The 21,823-nt window shown below is 44.7% G+C and overlaps 2 protein-coding genes across 8 annotated transcripts in view; both read left to right on the top strand.

The window, feature by feature from the left end:
• The window catches only part of LOC126983689 (alpha-(1,3)-fucosyltransferase C-like), a 72,602-nt gene that overhangs the window by 12,559 nt on the left and 38,220 nt on the right, over positions 1-21,823 (top strand). The window lies entirely within an intron of this gene.
• Positions 19,188-20,493, top strand: LOC126983690 (pro-resilin-like). Its single transcript, XM_050836722.1, has 2 exons — positions 19,188-19,282; positions 19,451-20,493. The coding sequence occupies exons 1-2, from the start codon at positions 19,249-19,251 to the stop codon at positions 20,383-20,385; spliced, it is 969 nt and encodes a 322-aa protein (XP_050692679.1). The 5' UTR covers positions 19,188-19,248; the 3' UTR covers positions 20,386-20,493.

Genomic DNA, 21,823 nt, shown 5'->3' with positions numbered 1-21,823 from the left:
TTTTTTACATATGTTCCAGCTTTTGTTTCACTAGTCATTCTTTTTTTTACATATTTTCCAGCTTTTGTTTCACTGGTCATTCTTTTTTTTACATATTTTCCAGCTTTTGTTTCACTGGTCATTCTTTTTTTTACATATGTTCAAGCTTTTGTTTCACTGGTCATTCTTTTTTTTACATATGTTCAAGCTTTTGTTTCACTGGTCATTCTTTTTTTTACATATGTTCCAGCTTTTGTTTCACTGGTCATTCTTTTTTTATACGAATTTTATATTGTTATCCCCACATTCCTAATCATTACATACCCTTAATTCCATCTTTTTTTTTTCTTTTTAGATTTATCATGTTCTCTGGCTTTCATATCACGAGTCATTCTCTTCTCTTCAATACGAGTTTGTGGTTATCATGCGTATTCTGTAAACATTATCTATTATTTTCATCTTTCATCTTTTCATCTTTCACTTTTTCTTTCATATTTTTTTTTAAACATATAATATTTTTTTAAGATATATCCTGCCTATGACTTGATCTCTTTCAAGAAGTGTATCAAGACACCTCTCCACCCGAAATTGACCTCTCTTTCGGCTACTCTTTAATGTTTTCTGTTGTGGGAGCGGCAAGTAGCGGGCTTTTATCTATCTATCTATCTATCTATCTATCTATAATTCTCGTTGCCCTTGAGGCGGCTCTTTTGTTTAAAAAAAAAATTGTGCTTTTATTTCGCGATTTCACGAGTCTTCTTTAATGATACGAATATGAACTAATGTAGACTCGATGTGAAGTTCAGTTTATATTCACGACAGCAACTTAATTAGTCATCACACACAGCCATTTGGTCTCATTAGGTAGAGTGGGTGGCTTGCATATCGTATTTTCGTATTCATTTTCCTCGTTCTTATTCCCCGTCATTATTTTGCTTTATTACACTGTTTCAAGCCAAGCACTATACGCAAGTCTATCACACACAGCCATTTGGTCTCATTAGGTAGAGTGGATGGCTTGCATATCGTATTTTCGTATTAATTTTTCTCGTTCCTATTCCCCGTCATTATTTTGCTTTATTACACTGTTTCAAGCCACGCACTCTATGCAAGTCAATCACACACAGCCATCTGGTCTCATTAGGTAGAGTGGGTGGCTTGCATATCGTATTTTCGTATTAATTTTTCTCGTTCTTATTCCCCGTCATTATTTTGCTTTATTACACTGTTTCAGGCCAAGCACTATACGCAAGTCAATCACACACAGCCATTTGGTCTCATTAGGTAGAGTGGGTGGCTTGCATACCGTATTTTCGTATTAATTTTTCTCGTTCTTATTCCCCGTCATTATTTTGCTTTATTACACTGTTTCAAGCCAAGTCAATCACACACAGCCATTTGGTCTCATTAGGTAGAGTGGGTGGCTTGCATATCGTATTTTCGTATTCATTTTCCTCGTCTTTTTATTCCCCGACATTATTTTGCCTTATCATTCTGTTCTAAGTTAAGCACTGTACCGCAAGTCACACAGTCCCCTTGTTCACAGCCATTACGTCCCATTAGGCTCATTTTAGCATTCATGTCTCTTAGTTTTCTGTGTGTTACTATCTTTCTTTTTCACGAGTCATTCCATTTGTCTTCTGGTACCATTTTTTAGCTTAGTGGGTCTGGAAACCTTGCTGTCTTCCCTTAATAACGGCCATTAAGTCGCATTATATTCATCTTGCCTTTTATAACTTATTTTAAACATTATATTCAGCTTGCCTCTTATACCTTATTTTAAACATCATATTCATCTTCCCTCTTTTAACTTATTTTAAAAGGAACGTAATTTTCTTCCATTTATTTCAAGCGCCATTCTTTTGTTTTATGATACTATTTTAGGCTTAAAGCTGAGCAAACCACTATTTAAACCTGTATATCTTTATTGACACGTATATTTGTATCCATGTACTTAATTAACTCCCAACTGTTAGCGTGTTAAGGAAGCAAGACTACCCAAGATCACTTTTTCATAGTTATTCCGTATTTGTATATCTTCCTCTTCCCTGATATGCGTACCAATTGGGGCAGCGTGTGTACCAATTAGTGAACAGACCTGAGCCTTACTTCCATTCTTGTTCTGTGCTGCCCTACACACACACACACACACACACACACACACACACACACACACACTCACACACACACACATACAAAAGCTTACCTCAGGATCTAGAGAGGGTACATGCTGTCCTGATGACCGCTCACAAACTCGGACTCTAAACGAAGATGATAAGGTAGAGTTCCGGGGGCCAGCGTGAGCCAAGCAGACAAGGCGCCACTATAAAAACATTTGCCTGAGACACTACCGGGCTGGGGCGACCATCACGACCCACCAAAAAAAGCCTACCGGAGCTCTAGGCCGAACGTAAAAAGAAAGTCGCCAGTCATTTCTCATTTTCTTGCCATCTTCGTCACGTGCGCGAAGGTGAAGACGCCAACTCGCTCGTAACTCACCTGTAATGAACGTGTTGGAAGGTGAAGCGAAGGATGTGTATGTTTAAATTCCTCAGTGAAGGGATTTGAACGTTTATCTCTTTTATTTGTGTTTGTGGTTTGTTGCAAGATTTTTACACTTCTTTTGTTAGTAATTTCTTGTTGGGAGACGAGGGGAGGGAGAGAGAAGGGAGGGAAGGAGAGAGAGGAGGAAAGGGGAGTGAGGGGGAAGGAGAGGGAGGGAAGGCAAGGGAAGTGGAGGAAAGAGAAGAGAGGGACAGAGAAGGGAGGGAAGGAGAGATAGGAGGAAAGTGGAAGGGAGAGGAGGAGAGGGAGGGAAGGCAAGGGAAGTGGAGGAAAGAGAAGAGAGGGAAATGAGAGAGGGAGAGAGAGGAGGAAAGGGAGAGTGAAGGAAGGGGAAGGGAGAGGAGAGGGAGATAAGACAAGGGGAGGAAAGGGAAAGGGAGGAGGGAGAGAAGGGGGGAAGAAACGATAAGATAGAGAGGGAGAAGAAGGGAAGGGGAGAGAGGAAGGGAGAGAAGGGAAGGGAAGGGAAGGGAAGGGAGGGAAGAAGAAGGGAAGGGAAAGAAGGCTAAAGGTATTATGTGTGTGTGTGTGTGTGTGTGTGTGTGTGTGTGTGTGTGTGTGTGTGTGTGTGTGTGTGTGTGTGTGTGTGTGTGTGTGTGTGTGTGTGTGTATGTTACATTAATCAACGTAAAATGGAGGTTTCTATTCATTCCACTTTCACCGACACACACGCACACACACACACACACACACACACTCACACTCACACACACACACACACTTTTGATATTTTTTTTTCTATTCTTTTTTTATTTTTTTCCATCTTCTCATCTTCATCACTCTTCCTCCACCCATCTTTTACTCTTCCTCCTCCTCCTCCTCCTCCACCTCATCTTCAGTCTCATCTCCACCCCATCTTCTCCCCATCCCTCAGCACAGCCTCCCCATCATCCATATTCATCCCATCACCTTCCCATCATCAGTATTCCCTTCACGTGCTTCACCTGTCTACCTGTGACCTGAGAATGGACTAATTACGTGTTCTAATTAGTGACCTTACCTGACACGCACTTCCCCCCTCCCCCCTCTCTCTCTCCCCCTTTCTTCCCCCTTCCTCCCCCTTTCTTCCTCTTCTTCCCCTTTTCTTCCCCCTTCTCTTTTTTCTTCCTCTTCTCTTTTTTTTCTTCTTCCTTCTTTTTTTTCTTCCCCTTCTCTTTTTCTTCCCCCTTCTTTTTTCTTCTTCCTTCTCTTCTCTCTTCCCTCTTCCCTTCTTTCTTCTCCCTTCTCTTCTTTTTTTCTTTCTTCTCTTCCCTTCTCTTCTCTCATCCCTTCTCATCCCATTATTGTAACGTCTATCTTCTTTTTGCCCCGTTTACTACCTCCTCTTCCTCTTCCTCTTCCTCTTCTCCTTCTCCTCCTCTTCCTTCTCCTCCTCCTTCTTACATTTCTACATTTATCCCCTTTAATTATTCTTCGTTCATCTTCTTTTTCGCATTTTTGTTTTGTTTTTTTGTATTTCTTTATTTTGTAGTGTTATAGTTTTTTTGTTATTCTCTCTCTCTCTCTCTCTCTCTCTCTCTCTCTCTCTCTCTCTCTCTCTCTCTCTCTCTCTCTCTCTCTCTCTCTCTCTCTCTCTCTCTCTCTCTCTCTCTCTCTCAGGTGTGCCCATGGTCGGAATTCATCACCTTACCTGTTGTTTGCCTCACCTGCGCTGCCGTCACATAACTCACCTGCCCTCCTCCTCCTCCTCCTCCTCCTCCTCCTCCTCCTCCTCCTTTCCTTCTCCTCATTTCATATGTTCAAAATATGAGATATAAATTTAATGTGCATTTTCATCTTTTCATTCTCCTCCTTTCCATTCTTCTTCCTTCTCCTCCTTTTCCCCCTCCTCCTCCTCCTCCTCCTCCTTCGTCTTCTTCACTTGCTCCCAATGTACGCTCCACCATTATCTCTTACCATTATCACCCCTCCTCCTCCTCCTCCTCCTCCTCCTCCTCTATGACAGGCCGAGGAAAAATAGATGTACAAATGAGTGCGTGTGTGTGTGTGTGTGTTTATGTATGAGAGAGAGAGGGAGAGGGAGAGGGAGAGCAGAAGTAGGTTAGTTTGCTTTAATTGTGGTGAGGGAGATGAGCGTGGAGGAGAATGGGAGATGAGGTGAGGAGATGACTGACGTGGGAATGCTTAAGAGGAGGAGGAGGAGGAGGAGGAGAAGAAGCTTAGGTCAGAGAAGAAGAGAAGTATCTTGAGGTCAGTATGGGAGGAGGAGGAGGAGGAGGAGGAGGAGGAGGGAAAATGGAGGTTATTGGTGAGGAATGGAAAGGGGAGGAATGAGGTTAGTGAGAGAGAGAGAGAGAGAGAGAGAGAGATTAGGTCAGTTTAGAGAAAGAGGGGGAGTGAGTGGGAGGAGGAGGAGGAGGAGGAGAATGACACGGTGAATGGAGGAGGAGGAGGAGGAGGAGGAGAAGAGGTCAGTTTGGAGAGAATGGAGGGAAATGGGGCGGAGGTAAAAAGAGAAGAGGAGAGAGAGAAGTGAAAAAAAATGGAGCGAAGAAGGAGAGAAAAAAAGGAAGAGGAAAGAAGAAAGGAAAAAGTGGAAAAGAAAATAGAAAATGAGAGGAAGAGGAGGAGGAAGAAGAAGAAGAAGAGGAGGAGGAGGAAAAGGAAGAAGACAAGAGGAGGAAAAATAAGCGTGGGTGGAGAGAGAGAGAGAATGGAGGAAAGGGGGGGAGAGAGGGGGAGAAATGGTAGCAGAGTGAAAAGTGGGGAGAAATGAAGGGTACTTAAGGGGAGAATAGAAGGGGGAGGGAAGGGGTGAATAGAAGGGGGAGGGAAGGGAGAGGAGAGAGGAGGAAGGGGAGGGAGATAAAGAGGGAAAGTTATCAAAGCAGAGGGAAGGAGGGAGGGAAAGGGAGATGGGAAGAGGAGGAGGAGAAGAAGAAGAAGTAGAAGAAAAGGAAGAAAGCAAGGAAGGGAAGGAGGAAAGATGAGAAAGTAGGAAGAGAAGCAACGAATTAAAGAGGAAGAAGAGAAGGAGGAGGAGGAGGAGGAAGGGAGAGTAGAAGGGAGAGGAATGAAAAAAATAAATGAAAATAGAAAAAAAGTTAACAAAAGTGGAGGGAGGAGGAAAATGAGGAAGAGAAAGAGAGAGAGGAGGAGGAAGAGGCAAAAAAAGAAGAAGACAGAGCAGATGGAGGAGGAGGAGGAGGAGGAGGTCGACAGGTGTTAAAGGTGTGATTCTCAGGTGTATGGGCCAGGTGAAGGGCCGTTAGTTACCTGCTGATGGGCGGACAGCTGGAAAATGATGCCCCTTCCCTCCCCATCCCTCCCCTTCCTCTCCTCTTCCCTCCCCTTCCCTCCCCTTCCCTATCCTTCCTCTCCTCTTCCCTCCCCTTCCTCTCCTCTTCCCTCCCCTTCCCTCCCCTTCCTCTCCCCTTCCCTCCCCTTCCCTCCCCTTCCCTATCCTTCCTCTCCTCTTCCCTCCCCTTCCCTCCCCTTCCCTCCCCTTCTCTTCCCTTCCCTCCCCTTCTCTTCCCTTCCCTCCCCTTCTCTTCCCTTCCCTCCCCTTCCCTCCCCTTCCCTCTCCTTCCTCTCCTCTTCTTCTCTTCCCTTCCTCCCTCTCTCCGTGTTCTCTCCTTTTCCTTATTTTCCCTTCTCCTCTCTCCCTCTTTCTTTTCTCTTCTTTTCTCTCTCCCTTCCTTTCACTGCTTTTTCTCCTCCCTCCTCCTGTTTCTCTCTCCCTTTTCTTCTCCTCTCCCTTCTTTGTTCCTTCCTTTTATCTTTTTCTTCCCCATTTTCCCTTTCATCTTCCTTCCATTTACCTTCCTCTCCCCTTCCTTCCCCCTTCTTTCCTTCCTTCCTTCCCTTCCTTTTCCTTCCCTTCCTTTTCCTTCTCTCTACTTTTTCGTCTCTCTTCTTACCCCAATCAATCTCTTCCCCATTTCTCTTCCCCATGCCTTCACTTCCCCTACTTCTTCCCCTCCTCCCCCTCCCCCCCCTTCCCCTCTCCCCCCTGTCACCCCCCACCAGGTAAACATGAATCAGGTGGGTGCCAATTAATCACCTCCCCCCCTTACCTGCTTTTTTTTTTTTACCTCCCCTCCCCCTCCTCCTCCTCCTCCCCCTCCCCCCTTCCTTCTCCCCATCCCCCTCTTCTCACCTACTCTCTCCTTCCCTCTTTTCCCTTTTCTCTCTCTGTCTCGGTCTCTCTCCCTCCCTCTCTCTCTCCCTCTCTTATCTCCCCTTTCCTTCCCTCCCCTCTTTTCCTCCTCCCTATCTACTGTCTCCCCATCTCTCCCTCTTCCTAGCTCCCCTTTTCCTCCCCTTCCTTCCTCCTCCTCCTCCTCCTCCTCCTCCTCCTCCTCCTCTTTGATGTCTTCTGCTTTCATCTTCTTGCGCCACAACCGTGAGATAAATTGTACCTTGTTTTTTTTTTTCTCTATTTGTGTGTGTGTGTGTGTGTGTGTGTGTGTGTGTGTGTGTGCCTGGGTTCGAACTACGGCCCGGGCAGGTAGACGGCGTGCAGCCCAGCCAGGTGTCCATCCTCATTAGGGCTGGGGTAAAAATGGGTACCTGTGGGCACCTGGGGAAGGTCAACTATGGTAACCCGGATGTCACACTGGTCAATGTAACGGAGATGGGTACTGAGGTCACGCGTAGTTATAGTGTGTGCCGCCCCTAATTTTGGTCTATTCCCTCCCTCTTCTTTTTTCTTCTTCTTTTCTCTTCCCCTCTCTTCTTCCTCCCTCTTCTTCTCCTCCTTTTCGACTCTTCCCTCCCTCTTCTTTTTCTTCTTTTCTCTTTCCCTTCTCTTTCTCCCTCTTCTCTCCTTTCTCTTCGTCTCTTCTCTTCCTCTTATTCTCTCTTCTTTTGTCTCCTCTTTTCTTCCTTCCTCTCCTTCCCCTTCTTCTCTTCCTCCCTCTTCTCCCCCCTCTCTTCGTCTCTTCCCTTCCTCTTATTTTCTCTTCTTTTGTCTCCTCTTTTCTTTCTTCATCTCCTTCCCCTTCTTCTTTTCCTCCCTCTTCTCCCCCCTCTCTTCGTCTCATTTCTTCCTCTCATTTTTCTTCTTTTCTCTTCTCTTTTCTTCCTTCCTCTCCTTCCCCTTCTTCTTCCTCCCTCTTCTCCCCCCTCTCTTCGTCTCTTCTCTTCCTCTCCCTCCCCTTCCTCCTCTTTTCTTCCTTCCTCTCCTTCCCCTTCTTCTCTTCCTCCCTCTTCTCCCCCCTCTCTTCGTCTCTTCTCTTCCTCTCCCTCCCCTTCCTCTTCCTTTTCCCTCCCTCCCCTTTCTTATACTGCATTCTTTCCCTCCTTCCTCTTCCTCCATCCCTGCAATTTCTACCTTTTACGAATCCTCTGCTTCCCTCTCCCTCTTTCTCGTTTATTCTGCGTTTATTCTTTCTTTACTTTCGCGACATTCAAGGAAGATAAGTGTATAGATTAATTCGTTATTCCAGCGTTCGACTTTCTCTCTCTCTCTCTCTCTCTCTCTCTCTCTCTCTCTCTCTCTCTCTCTCTCTCTCTCTCTCTCTCTCTCTCTCTTCCTTCCTTCCTTCCGAGCTTTTCTTTATTTCTTTGTTTGTTTTATTTCGTGTATTGTTTTTTTTTAAGTTTCTCCTTTTCCTTCCTCTCAGATTTTCTTTTTCTTTTCTCTTTTTATTTCTTTGTCTTCTTTCTTTTGTTGTTTTCTTTTCCTTCTTCCTCCGAGTTTTCTTTCCTCTTGTTTCTCTTATTTCTTTTTGTCTTTTCTCGTTTTGGCTTCTTTTCTTCCTTCCCAGTTTTTCTTCCCTTCCCTTTTCTCCTTCTTTCCTCTTCCTCCCTCTCCTTCCTCTTTCCCCTTCCTCTTTCCCCCTTTCTCTCTCCCCTTCTTTCCTCTTCCTCCCTCTCCTTCCTCCCCTTCCTCTTTCTCCTTCTTCTCTCCCCTTCCTCTTTCCCCCTTCCTCTTTCCCCCTTCCTCTCTCCCCTTCCTCTCTCCCCCTTCCTCTTTCCCCCCTTCCTCTTTCCCCCTTCCTCCTTCTCCCTTTCCTCTCTCTTCCCCTTTCTCCCCATACTCTCTCTCCTTCCTATCCTTTTCTTCTCTCCCCTTTCTTACATTGCATTTTTCCCTTCCTCCCTTTCCTCCTACCATCCAAGTCTTCCCTTCCTCCTCCTCCTCCTCCTCCTCCCTTCCTTCATCCCCACTTCATTCCCTATTCCTTCTTCCCTCCTCTCCTCTCTCTCTCTTATTTGCTCTTTTCCTCGTCTTTACTCTCTCCTTTCTCGTTCCTCCTTCGCTGTCTCGTCTAATAAAATGGATTGATGTATTTTATGTGCCTTCGCCTCCTTATTTTTTCCCGTCCCTCGTCGTGTGTGTGTTTGGTCTTGAGCGTAAAAGTGTGTTACGTCACTGTGGTGCTGAGAGAGAGAGAGAGAGAGAGAGAGAGAGAGAGAGAGAGTTTTCCTTCATTTTCTGCCATTTCCTACCTTCTTTTCTTCCCCTCACTGTCTCCTCTCTCACTTCTACGTCTTAAAATCCACTTGCTTATCGTAATTTTCATGCTTATTTCTCTTTTGTCTTCTTTCTTTTAATATCCGAGAGTTTTCCTTCATTTTCTGCCATTTTCTACCTTCTTTTCTTCCCCTCACTGTCTCCTGTCTCACTTCTACGACTTAAAATCCACTTGCTTATCGTTATTTTCATGCTTATTTCTCTTCTGTCTTCTTTCTTTTAATATCCGAGACTTTTCCTTCATTTTCTGCCATTTTCTATCTTCTTCTCTTCCCCTCACTGTCTCCTCTCTCACTTCTACGTCTTAAAATCCACTTGCTTATCGTAATTTTCATGCTTATTTCTCTTCTGTCTTCTTTCTTTTAATATCCGAGAGTTTTCCTTCATTTTCTGCCATTTTCTATCTTCTTCTCTTCCTCGCACTGTCTACTCTCTCACTTCTACGTCTTAAAATCCACTTGCTATCTCTTTTTCGTTATTTTCATGCTTATTTCTCCTCTGTCTTCTTTTTCCTCATTATCCGACAATTTTCCTTCCTTTTCTGCTGTTTTGTATCTCCTTTTCTTCCTTGCACTCTCCACTCCCATATTTCTACGTCTTAAAATCCTCTTGCTATCTCCTTATCGCCTTTTTCATGCTAATTGCCCGTCTGGACTTGTTAGCAGCACGCCGCCTCCTCCTCCTCCGCTCCCCTTCCCGCGGCGGCCTTGCACTCCCAATACTTTCTACTCGAGCTCATCTCTATGCAGTTCAACTTCCTCTTTGACCAGCATCTTCACTTTCATTCTCTTGTAAGGTCTGGAGCAGCCTTCGTTTGGGTATATTTTTATCTTCCCACGATGTATTTGTTGTGGCTTTTCCTTACGTAGATGTTTGAGCGGTGTCTTCGCTTTTATTCCGTTCCATTAGACTACTGGAAAGACCTTCACTGCATCGATCTGTGTATCTTCTTTCGTATACGACCGACTCTTTACGGCATTTCCTTACTGGCTGAGAGAGAGTTGACTAGTATCTTTTCCCTTGCAATCTGTTATATCATGCATTTGGAACGGCCTAAAATTCATCGATCTGTGTATTTTCATTCGTATACGACTTACTCTTCACGGCATTTCCTTACTGATTGATTGAGAGAGATTTTCCACAGATGTTGCGCCGACTAAACGAAACTTTCCAACTTGAGAGAGATTTGACCAGTATCTTTTCGCTTGCATCTGCTCGCTAGTAAACTCTGGAACAACCCTCACTGCATCGGTTGTATTTCTTCCTTTCCACGACTTATTTCTTGTGATATTTCCTAACTGAGACATGTTTAACTCGTAACTCTTCTTTTATTCTGTTTTTGGATGTTCTGAGAGAGATTTGACCAGTATCTTTTCGCTTGCATTCTGCTCGCTAGTAAACTCTGGAACAACCTTCACTGCATCGGTTGTATTTCTTCCTTTCCACGACTTACTTATTGTGGTATTTCCTTACTAAGAGATGCTTAACTCGTAGGCCTATCTCTTCTTTTATTCTGTTTTTGGAAGTTCTGAGAGAGATTTGACCAGTATCTTTTCGCTTGCATTCTGCTCGCTAGTAAACTCCGGAACAACCTTCACTGCATTCGTTTTTTCCTTTTTTTTTTACAACAAAGGAGACAGCTCAAGGGCACACAAAAAGAAAACAATAATAAAATAAAAAGCCCGCTACTCGCTGCTCCTAAAAAGAATCAAAAGAGGTGGCCGAAAGAGACTTATTGGTGGTGTTTCCTTACTAAGACATGTTTAAATAGCATCCCTTCTCTTGTATTCTGTTCTAGTAAGCTTTGAGATAGTTTACACTTACTTAGCCTGTCTCTTCGTACCCATGACTCATTTCTTGCGGTATATCCTTACTGGGAGATGTTTGACTTGCATCTTCATTTCAATTTTCTCCACTAGTAAGCATTGGGAACAGCGCTTGAGGCTTTTTATTTAATTCATACTTCGTTGCGTCCTTGCCCTAAAAACATTTATTTCATGCCTATTACTTTTCTGAGCTAAATAGTATGTTGTAGTGTTTGTCTCTATCTTGTACCGCTGTTCTTCTCACAAACTCTCTCTTTATATTCCTTTCACAAATCATCCTTTCTTTTTTAGTTTTACAGACGACTGAAAATTAAAAGATGTCCACTTAATTTTTTCTTGTTTCCGTTCCCGATAATAATAATGTTAGTTTTTTTTCTTCTTATTAGTAACCGTCTTTTATTGTTAGTTTTAGAGATGACAGAAGAGTAAAAAGCTTTCTCTTCACTTTATTTTTTTTTCTCCCGGTAAAAATAATGTTAAATGGTTTTACTGATTTTTTTCTTTATTTATTTATTTGAGGGTTGACAAAAAAAGCAAACAATTTCTCTACCCTTTATGTTTTTTCTCTGCTTCCTTTCCCGATAGAAATAATATTAGTCGGTTTTATTGATTTTTTTCTTTATTCTTTCTTTTTCTCTTTCTATATTTGAGGGATGACTAAAAAAAACGCTTTCTCTACACTATATTTTTCTTCCTTGCTTCCTTCCCAGATAAAAAAATAATATTAGTCGGTTTTATTGATTTTTTCTTTATTCTTTCTTTTTCTCTTTCTATATTTGAGGGATGACTAAAAAAAACGCTTTCTCTACACTATATTTTTCTTCCTTGCTTCCTTCCCCGATAAAAAAATAATATTAGTCGTTTTTATTTGACTTTCTACTTTTTATTTTTCTTGTAATATGATTTTTTTCTTTTATTTCTTTTTCTTTATAGATTTTAGAGAAGACAAAAAAGCTTTCTCTACACTATGGGCCAGTCTTACAGTCCAGCACGTTTGTAAGCTCCCCAACCAAACATAAAACATAACGAAAATTCCTTGTATAGTGTTTTTTTTCACGTTTGTTACCTTTTCTTATGCCCTTGAACTGACTCCTCTGCTGTAAAAAGGAAAAAAAAAAACAATACAAGGAATTTTTGTCGTGTTTTGTGTTTGGTTGGGGAGCTTACAATCGTGCTGTACTGGACTGTAAGACTGGCCCTATATTTTTCTCTCCCTGCTTCCTTTGACAATAGAAATAATACAAGTCGGTTTTATTGATTTTTTCTTTATTCTTTCTTCATTTATTTGAGGGATGACAAAAAATAAAAATAAAAAACGCTTTCTCTCCACTGTATTTTTCTCTCCCTGCTTCCTTTGCCAATAGAAATATAATATAAGTCGGTTTTTATTGATATTCTACTTTCATTTCTTTTTTTTCCTGTAAACTGATTTTTTCTTCTATTTATCTATTTAATGATTTTAGAGAAGACAAAAAAAAAAGAACTTTCTCTACACTAGGTTTTTCTCTCCCGTAATAGAAATGATATAAGTCGGTTTTTATTGATATTCTACTTTCATTTCTATTTTTTTCTCTCGTAATATCCACGCCCAAGGATGGCTCAGGTGCATCTCACGTTCCAGCATCCTTGACCACATCGTTATAAACAGAAGCATCACCGGGTTATCTTCACGTTTTTCTCTTGCATCGTTCTCTCTCTCTCTCTCTCTCTCTCTCACACACACACACCCAGCACGCGTAGGGTCAAGATATATTTCAAGTGCTGTCTCATCCTTGACCAGAACGGTGGAAAGAGTGGTGTATTTTTTTTTACTGTAACACTTTTTTTTTTACTCGTGTGGGTTTTTCATCACGCCGGCGAAGACGAGACGAAGAAGCGAGAATCTGGAGGGTTTTCTTAGTTACGGAAGCAGATCAAGGGCAGAAAAAGGAAAATATACACAAAAGCCGGCGAAGACGAGACGAAGAAGCGAGAATCTGGAGGGTTTTCTTAGTTACGGAAGCAGATCAAGGGCAGAAAAAGGAAAATATACACAAAAAGCCTTCTAATCTTTGCTCCTATGAAAAAAAGCAGAGATTAGTGGCGAAGACGAGACGAAGAAGCGAGAATCTGTAGTTTTTTTTACATTTACGGAAGCAGATCAAGGGCAGAAACAAATGGAAAAATACACAAAAAGCCTTCTAATCTCTGCTCCTATGATAAAAAGTAGAGATGAGTGGCCAGATAAGAGGTCAGTTTCGTTTTTCATCACGCCGGTTAAGACGAGAAAAAAAAACTCTGGAAGGGCTTTTTTTGCTTTAACGGAAGGAGCTCACGGGCAAAAACAAAGGAAAAAAATACACTAAAAAGCCTTATACTCAACTTCTCCTATGATAAAACGTAGAAATGGGTGACCAAATGAGAGGTTAGTTTCGTTTTTCATCACGCCGGCGAAGACGAGATGAAGAAGCGAGAATCTGGAGGGTAATTTTTTTTTTAGTTACAAGAAAATAATAATAAAGAAAATAATAATAAAGAAAATAGTAAGGAAAATAAGAATAAGGAAAATAAGAATAAGGAAAAGAATTATAAGGAAAAGAATAAAGAAAAGAAAGCAAAGAACAATAACAAAGCAAACAATAACAAAAAAAAAACAATAAAGAACAGAAAAAAAGAAATAAAACAAAGAAAAAAAAACAATAAAGAACAGAAAAAGAAAAAAAAACAAAGAAAAAAATAAAGAAAAAATCGAGGAAACAATAATAAACAAAACAACAATAAAAAATAATAACGAAAAAGAAAAAAAAGAAAATAACGAAGAAAAATAAAGACAAAAAAACAAAAAAGCCTCACTGAAGAAGCCTCGTCCACTTATTTTTTTTTTCCGCCATCAGTTGTACGGCTGTGTGGCAATCCAGGTGAGCCGAGAGTGCGGGAACGTGATCAACAGGTGTGCAATTAGGGCTGAAAGGTGTGCCGAATGGAGGGCAGGTAGGCAGGTAGGATTACTGAGGGGGGGAGTGAAGGGGAGAGAGAGGGAGAGAGGAAAGAGAAAGATAGTGAGAGAGGGAGACACACATACAGATAGTGGGAGAGAAAGAAAGAAAGGGGAGAGTTGAAGAGAAAGTGTGAAGGAGAGAGAGAGAGAGAGAGAGAGAGAGAGAGAGAGAGAGAGAGAGAGAGAGAGAGATTGATTGATTGATTTACATAGAAAATCAGACCACACAGACCCCATGGTCCAGACTAGGTGGTCTGTCTTTAAACCTAAGTGATTCTACATTAATCAGATGGCTCTAAACCGTTGCGTTTCAACTCTAGTTGATATTAAGTTGAAGGAAGTGACGGTCGAGCTTGTTTTTGAAGGAGCCAATCGTGTTACACTGGACCACTGAAGGTGGGAGCTTATTCCATTCTCGCACTACAACGTTGGTGAAGAAAAATTTGGTTCAGTCTGAATTATTTGTCTACATTTGAGTTTTATGCCATTGTTCCTCGTTCGCAAAGTGTCATCGATCATAAACAATTTTGTTCTGTCTACATTCGTGAAACCATTAAGTATTTTAAAACATTCGATCAGTTTTCCTCGGAGGCGACGTTTCTCAAGAGAGAACATGTTAAGGGTGGAAAGCCTTTCTTCGTAGGATTTGTTGCGCAAGGAAGGGATCATTTTTGTTGCGAGGGAGAGTTGGAGAGACGAGAGACGAGGAGGGGGAGAGAGAGGAAGAGAGGAAGAAGGAAGAAAAAAGGGAAAGACAGAGATCGGGGAAGGGAAACGTAAGAAAGAAAGGAGGAGAAGGGAGGAGGATGGGGAGACAAACAGAGAGGGAGAAAGAGAGAGAGGGAAAGAAAGAGGGAGAGAGGGAGAGGAAAGAAGACAAGAGCAACAGAAGGGGAGGAAAAGAGAGAGAGAGAGAGAGAGAGAGAGAGAGAGAGAGAGAGAGAGAGAGAGAGATGGGTGTTGTGTGTGTGTGTGTGTGTGTGTGTGTGTGTGTGTGTGTACTCATTACCTGTGCTGTACCTGTGACTTACCTGAAAATGTTACCTGGTGATTAATGACTCCGTGATGGTGGTAGCGCGGTCATCATCATCATCATCATCACCATCTGTGTCACCATCAGTCATCATACTCATTGGGAAAGGGATCGTTTGAGGTTACCGATATAGTGAATGATTCAGGAAGGGAAGGTAAAGGAAGGGAGGAAGGAGGGAAGGGGGGAAGGAAGGAAGGAAGGAAGGAAGGAAGGAAGGAGGAAGAAGCAGATGAAAGGAAAAAGTCATAGTTAAGGAAGAAGGAAGGAAGGAAGGAAGGAAGGAAGGAAGGAAGGAAGAAGAAGCAGATGAAAGGAAAGAGTCATAGTTAAGGAAGAAGGAAGGAAGGAAGGAAGGAAGGAAGGAGGAAGAAGCAGATGAAAGGAAAAGTCATGATTAAGGGAATACAGGGAAGGGCGAAGGGAGGGAAGGAGAGTGGATGGAAGAGAAAGGAGAAAGTGAAGGAAAGATGAGAAAAGGAGAAGGGAAGGAAAAGGAAAGAGAGAACCAGATAAAGAAAAGAAAAAGGAAGGGAGGAAAGAAGAGGAGACATGTGAAGGGAAAACGGAGAGAAGAGGGAGAAGGGAAAGGAAGAGAAGAGAGATAAAGAAAAGGAACAGAAAGAGGAGAGAGAGAAACGGAAGAGAGAAGGAATGCGGAAAGGTTGCAAGGTTTAAGAAAGGGAAAAAGAAAGAGAAATAATGAAAGGGGAAATATGGAAATGGGAAAGGAGGGGAAAAAATGGTTAGGAAAAGTAATGAATGTGAAGAGAAGGGAAAAAAAGAGGAAAAAAGAAAAAAAGGAAAAAAAAAGAAAAGGAAAAATGAAGAAAAGGAAAAGAAAAAAAAGTGAAGATGAGCAAAGAAGGAACAGAAAAAGGTAATGTGAATAAGTAGAGAAGTAACACACACACACACACACACACACACACACACACACACACACACACACACACACACACACACACACACACACACACACACACACACACACACACACACACACACACCTGACCTCCTCGCATCCACGCCTTTAATGACCCAGATGTTGCCTCACGACCCCCCCCCCCTCCCCCTGCCCCCCTTCCCCCCACAGTCAGGTATCCATCAAGTACTACCTTCCCCCCCTCCCCCCCCCCACCCCCACCCCCGCCGCCGCCGCCGCTCATTACGGCGGCGGCGGCGGCGGGAGTGTTGAATGGATTGGTGTGTTTCGAAAAAGACTTGAGGTGCGGGGAAGATACTGTGTGTGTGTGTGTGTGTGTGTGTGTGTGTGTGTGTGTGTGTGTGTGTGTGTGTGTGTGTGTGTGTGTGTGTGTGTGTGTTTGGTTGCTGGATTTAGATCTATTACACCATTTTTGTTTCATTCAATTTTCTTTTTTCATTTTTCTTCCTGTAGTTGTTGGGGGCCGTGCGTGCGTGCGTGCGTGTGTGTGTGTGTGTGTGTGTGTGTGTGTGTGTGTGTGTGTGTGTGTGTGTGCGTGTGTGTGTGTGTGTAAATTAGGGTGTTATTTTTATACCTCGCGAATTTCGTTTTCAATGTCCGCACCTACGTTTCATTTCAAGGTGGCCTAAGTTTATGTATTTTTAAAGGGACTCCTCCGTAAGGCTGCGCGTGATTATGTTTCCCAGCGATTACACTTGAGGTTGAGCCAGACGAGCCGCTTCTGGCGCGTCTTCGGCCACTCCACGCAAATCTAAATAAAACGTTCCTCCAGGCATGACTTTCCCGCTTGTCTATTTCCGTCCACTGACCACCCCCACCACCCTCACCCCAGCCACTCACTCGCTCACGCCCCGCCGCCGCAGAAGGTTAGCATAATGGCGAATTTAGCGGCAATCAGGCGCTGGTAATTGTCACTCTATTGCACACTTTGTTTCCTCATGTACTTGTCGGCCTGTCTGTCTGTCCTTGAGTGTTGGAAAGCGTAGGCCAGTATTCTCAAGCATTTCGGGATTTGCACACACACATTTGGTAAGGCTTTAGTAGAGGTTTTGAGTTTTTCACGGGTAGTTTTAAGAGCCTAGTAATCGTTTTGAGTTTTTCATGGGTAGTTTTAAGAGCCTAGTGATCGTTTGACAAGGCCTTTGTACCATGAACATGAAAAACATTCATTGTCTCAGATACACACACATTGAATAAGGCTTTCGTAGGTTTTGAGTATTTCCATGGGTAGTTTTAAGAGCCTAGTAATCGTTTTTAGTTTTTCATGGGTAGTTTTAAGAGCCTAGTGATAGTTTGACAAGGCCTTTGCACCATCAACATGAAAAAAACAGTCACAGATACACACATTTGATAAGGCTTTCGTAGAGGTTGTTTTTGAGTATTTCCATGGGTAGTTTTATGAGCCTTGTGATCGTTTGACAAGGCCTTTGTACCATGAACATGAAAAACACTCATGGTCTCAGATACACACACATTGGATAAGGCTTTCGTAGAGGTTGTTTTTGAGTATTTCCATGGGTAGTTTTATGAGCCTAGTGATAGTTTGACAAGGCCTTTGCACCATCAACATGAAAAAAACAGTCACAGATACACATATTTGATAAGGCTTTCGTAGAGGTTGTTTTTCAGTATTTCCATGGGTAGTTTTATGAGCCTGGTAATCGTTTGACAAGGCCTCTACCTCGTGAACGTGAAAAAAAACCCACATGAGAACCCGACTAATCTCCTTTGTGGTCTTGGGAAATAGTGTTTGTGAGCCGAAAGGGTTTGAAAATACGGACGTTATCTTGAGGGGGTCGTCAGTACAGCAGGCCCCAGATCATCCCTGTTGAGCTATTTATAAGGAAAAGATTAGGAAAAGGAACAGAAAGAGGAGAGAGAGAAAAGGAAGAGAGATGAAATGCGGAAAGGTTGCAAAGTTTAAGAAAAGGAAAAAAAATAATGACGGACGGAAAGAGAAATAATGAAAGAGGAAATGGTCTCGGGTCTCAGCGCACCAATTTATATAGAAACAGAGCGAGAGAAAGAAAGACAGAGGGTAAGGACTTGGAGCGGGGTTGGAGAAAGAAGGCAAGCTGGTGATCTGTGGAAAATGGCAACAGTGGGGGAGTCCTGGTGCCCTATCCCATCGTCCATTTCTCGCTGAGTATGATAAAGGACATCATAGAAACATACCAAACCTCATGTGCCCGAAATATAACCCAGCTAGCCAGTTAGAGAGAGGACCATTAAGAACATCACCAGCAGCCATGACCGTCTATAGAGAACAAGAAGCAACAGTAACATCCCCAGTCACTTAAGCCAGTCAGTCAGGTAGTTTAAAGAGTAACATTAAGGAAAACATCACTTAGCCAGTCTAGAAAAAAAAACTGAGGGAACAAAACATCATCAGTCACCCGGTTCACCAGTCACTCAGCAAGCCAGTCAGTTCGTTTAAGAGAGGAACATCACCGAGGGGAACATTACCGAGAGGAACATCAACAAGAGGAACATCAACGAGAGAAACATCAACAAGAGGAACATCAACGAGAGAAACATCGAGAGAAACAACAACGAGAGAAACATCAACGAGAGAAACATCGAGAGAAACATCAACGAGAGAAACATCAACGAGAGAAACATCAACGAGAGAAACATCAACGAGAGAAACATCAACGAGAGAAACATCAACGTGAGAAACATCAAATAGAGGAACATTAGGACCCGGGACACCAGCCTGAGAGGAACATCACAGGGAAACAAGAACATCTAAACCAACGAGGAGCATTTCCCTGGGGGCGCGTTGCTTCACTCACCCGTTGCCTCCACTTCCGAAGATTCCCCCGGGCAACCCTTCACTCATTTTCCTCCTTCCATACAGAATAGTTTTGCTTGGTGTCCCTAAATATTAATCTAAGCAAGTCTTCCCTCCCATCATCATCACCACATATAAGTAAGTCTTCCCTTCAGTCGTCCCCGTCATCCATAGCGCACCTCACGTCACCCTCTTGAAGCCTCGAAGCCGCCGTTCAAGAGATCAGGTGATGAGTGAAGGCTACCGCGGGCCAGATGGCGGAGAATGTGAAGAAGCGACTCAGTTCCCTCCTCTCCTCTCTCCACCCCTTCCTGCTCCTCTCCCCGCTGCACCTCCGCCGTCCTCCCAACCACCCCGGCCCTCTGTTCCTCCCCCGTTCTCCCCTTGGTTCTCGCGTCCACTCGGCCCTCCGCCCCTCCCCCGTCCTTCTCCCCACCCGGCCCGCTGCTTCTTTCCCCGCCCTCCTCCCCCGCCTCCTCGCCTCGACCCAGAACGTCTTCACTTTTAGCGCCAAGATGACCGCCAGGAATGGGAGCGGCGAGAAAAAAGTGACCTGTTGCCAGCACGGCGCGCGACCCCTCACCGCTTCCAGGGTCACGGGGGGGCGGGGGGAGTCGAGGGGGCGGGGGAAGATGCGAGTATAAAGGAGCGTGTCGGCGCTGAGTAGTCACAGCGCCTCCACCTCGGCCTCCTCCACCACACACTCCACCATGAGGCTCCTGCTAAACCTCCTCCTCCCCGCCGGTGAGCTGATGGTGATGATGATGAGGCGGTCTTCAACTCCAGCATGCAGCGGCTCGCGTCCCTTTCTTTGCCTTGTTTTTATGCTTTGACCGTTTTTTCGCTCCTCAACACCGCAGCTGCACCACTACCACCACCACCTCCTGCACTAACTCTCCCTTCCTCCCTCAGCCCTCCTGGCCGCCGCCGCCGCCGACAAGGGTGCCGGCAACGGCTTTGGTACCAACGGGAACGGCCCCAGCACCAGCTATGGCACTCCCAACGGCAACGGGCCAAGTAACACTTATGGCACTCCCAACGGCAACGGCTTTGGTAACGGCAACGGTTTCGGTAACGGCAACGGCCCCAGCACCAGCTACGGAACCCCCAACGGCAACGGCCCCAGCAGCACCTACGGGCTCCCCAACGGCAACAACGGGTACGGCCAGGACCCGCTGGCCGAGCTGGGCGAGAACATCCCCGGCGGCGGCGTGCCCGGCGAGGACTACCCGGTGCTGGCCGCCGTGCCCGACACCGGCTTCTCTTGCGACGACCAGGCGGTGCCCGGCTACTACGCTGACGCCGCCCCCGAGGCCGGCTGCCAGGTGTTCCACATCTGCCAGGAGCGGCCCGGCGGCCGCCGCCAGCAGGACTCCTTCCTCTGCCCCAACGGCACCGTCTTCAACCAGCAGTACCTCGTGTGCGACTGGTGGTTCAACTTCGACTGCGCCACCGCCGAGGGCCTCTACTCCGTCAACGAGCAGCTCTTCGCCGAGGCCGGCGGCTACGGCTACCAGGCGCCCGCCAACGGGAACGGCATCGCCTACGGGAACGGCAACGGAAACGGTAACGGCAATGGCAACGGCAACGGCAACGCCTACGGGAACGGCAGCGGTAACGGCAATGGCAACGGCAGGAACGGCAATGGCGCTCCCTCCACCTCCTACTCTGCCCCCAGCAACGGCAGGAACGGCAACGGCAACGGAAGGAACGGCTATGGTAACGGAAATGGCAACGGTAACGGCAACGGTGCTCCTTCCACCGCCTACTCTGCCCCCACCAACGGTAACGGGTACGGCGGCAACGGTAACGGTGCCCCGTCCAGCGCCTACAGCACGCCCTTCTAAGACGATGCCCCGCCCCCTCCCCGCCCCGCCCCGCCCCGTGGCGGCTGTCTGTACATAGCTTCCCTGCACCGCCCCTCGAGGCCTATTTAATAAAGCTTGGCGATGTTACTTGTGGTTGTCCTGTTACCTGTGCTTGGGCTGACACCTGTGGGGGCATTATGGTTACCTGTGTTAGGGCTCATACCTGTGGGGGCATTATGGTTACCTGTGTTAGGGCTCATACCTGTGGAGGGGGGGAAGGCTACCGGAGCCTGGCTGCAACGTGTGTGTGAGGGAGGAGGAAGGAAGCTGGGCAGATTTTGTAGCTGGGAACACCACCACCTGAACGACCTCAAGTGTGTTGCTGTTACCGCCGTTGCTTCTGTCTTATTCTGCATCAAAGGAGGCAGCTCGCGGGCTGAAAACAAAAAGTACGGAGAAAATCCTGCCACGTCGCTGTTCTCAAAAAGCGAAAAGTGCAACATCAAGTTCTTCATTCAAAATCGATCGGCATTATCTTTTTTTTCACAGCAAAGGAGACAGCTCAAGGGCACAAAGCAAAAAGGCAACAAAAATACCCGCTAAATGCTGCTCCGACAAACGCAAGCAGAATAAGATGCCAAAAGAGAAACGGCTGTTCTGTCTCATCACGGCAAACTCTTACAACATTCGCCTCGGGAGCAACAACAACACCAAAAACTGATACTCGTCTACAAGGGCGCTTCACATTACATGCATCGAGTTATGAGATGAATGTATTGCCAGAAGAATAGACATTTAATGATACGGCGTTTATTTATTGACTATGGACGCCCAATTGTAGAGACGGCAGGAGGAGAAGCAAGGGAGACTTTTTTTACAGCAAGGGAGACTTTTTTACAGCAAGGGAGACTTTTTTACAGCAAGGGAGACTTTTTTACAGGGAGACTTTTTTACAGCAAGGGAGACTTTTTTACAGGGAGACTTTTTTACAGCAAGGGAGACTTTTTTACAGGGAGACTTTTTTTACAGCAAGGGAGACTTTTTTACAGGGAGACTTTTTTCACAGCAAGGGAGACTTTTTTACAGGGAGACTTTTTTTACAGCAAGGGAGACTTTTTTACAGGGAGACTTTTTTTTACAGCAAGGGAGACTTTTTTACAGGGAGACTTTTTTTTACAGCAAGGGAGACTTTTTTACAGCAAGGGAGACTTTTTTACAGCAAGGGAGACTTTTTTTACAGCAAGGGAGACTTTTTTACAGCAAGGGAGACTTTTTTACAGCAAGGGAGACTTTTTTTACAGCAAGGGAGACTTTTTTACAGGGAGACTTTTTTCACAGCAAGGGAGACTTTTTTCACAGCAAGGGAGACTTTTTTTACAGCAAGGGAGACTTTTTTTACAGCAAGGGAGACTTTTTTCACAGCAAGGGAGACTTTTTTACAGCAAGGGAGACTTTTTTACAGCAAGGGAGACTTTTT

This window comes from Eriocheir sinensis, chromosome 54 (assembly GCF_024679095.1).
Source record: "Eriocheir sinensis breed Jianghai 21 chromosome 54, ASM2467909v1, whole genome shotgun sequence".
Classification (NCBI taxonomy): domain Eukaryota; kingdom Metazoa; phylum Arthropoda; class Malacostraca; order Decapoda; family Varunidae; genus Eriocheir; species Eriocheir sinensis.
This window is presented reverse-complemented; position numbering and strand designations above follow the sequence as displayed.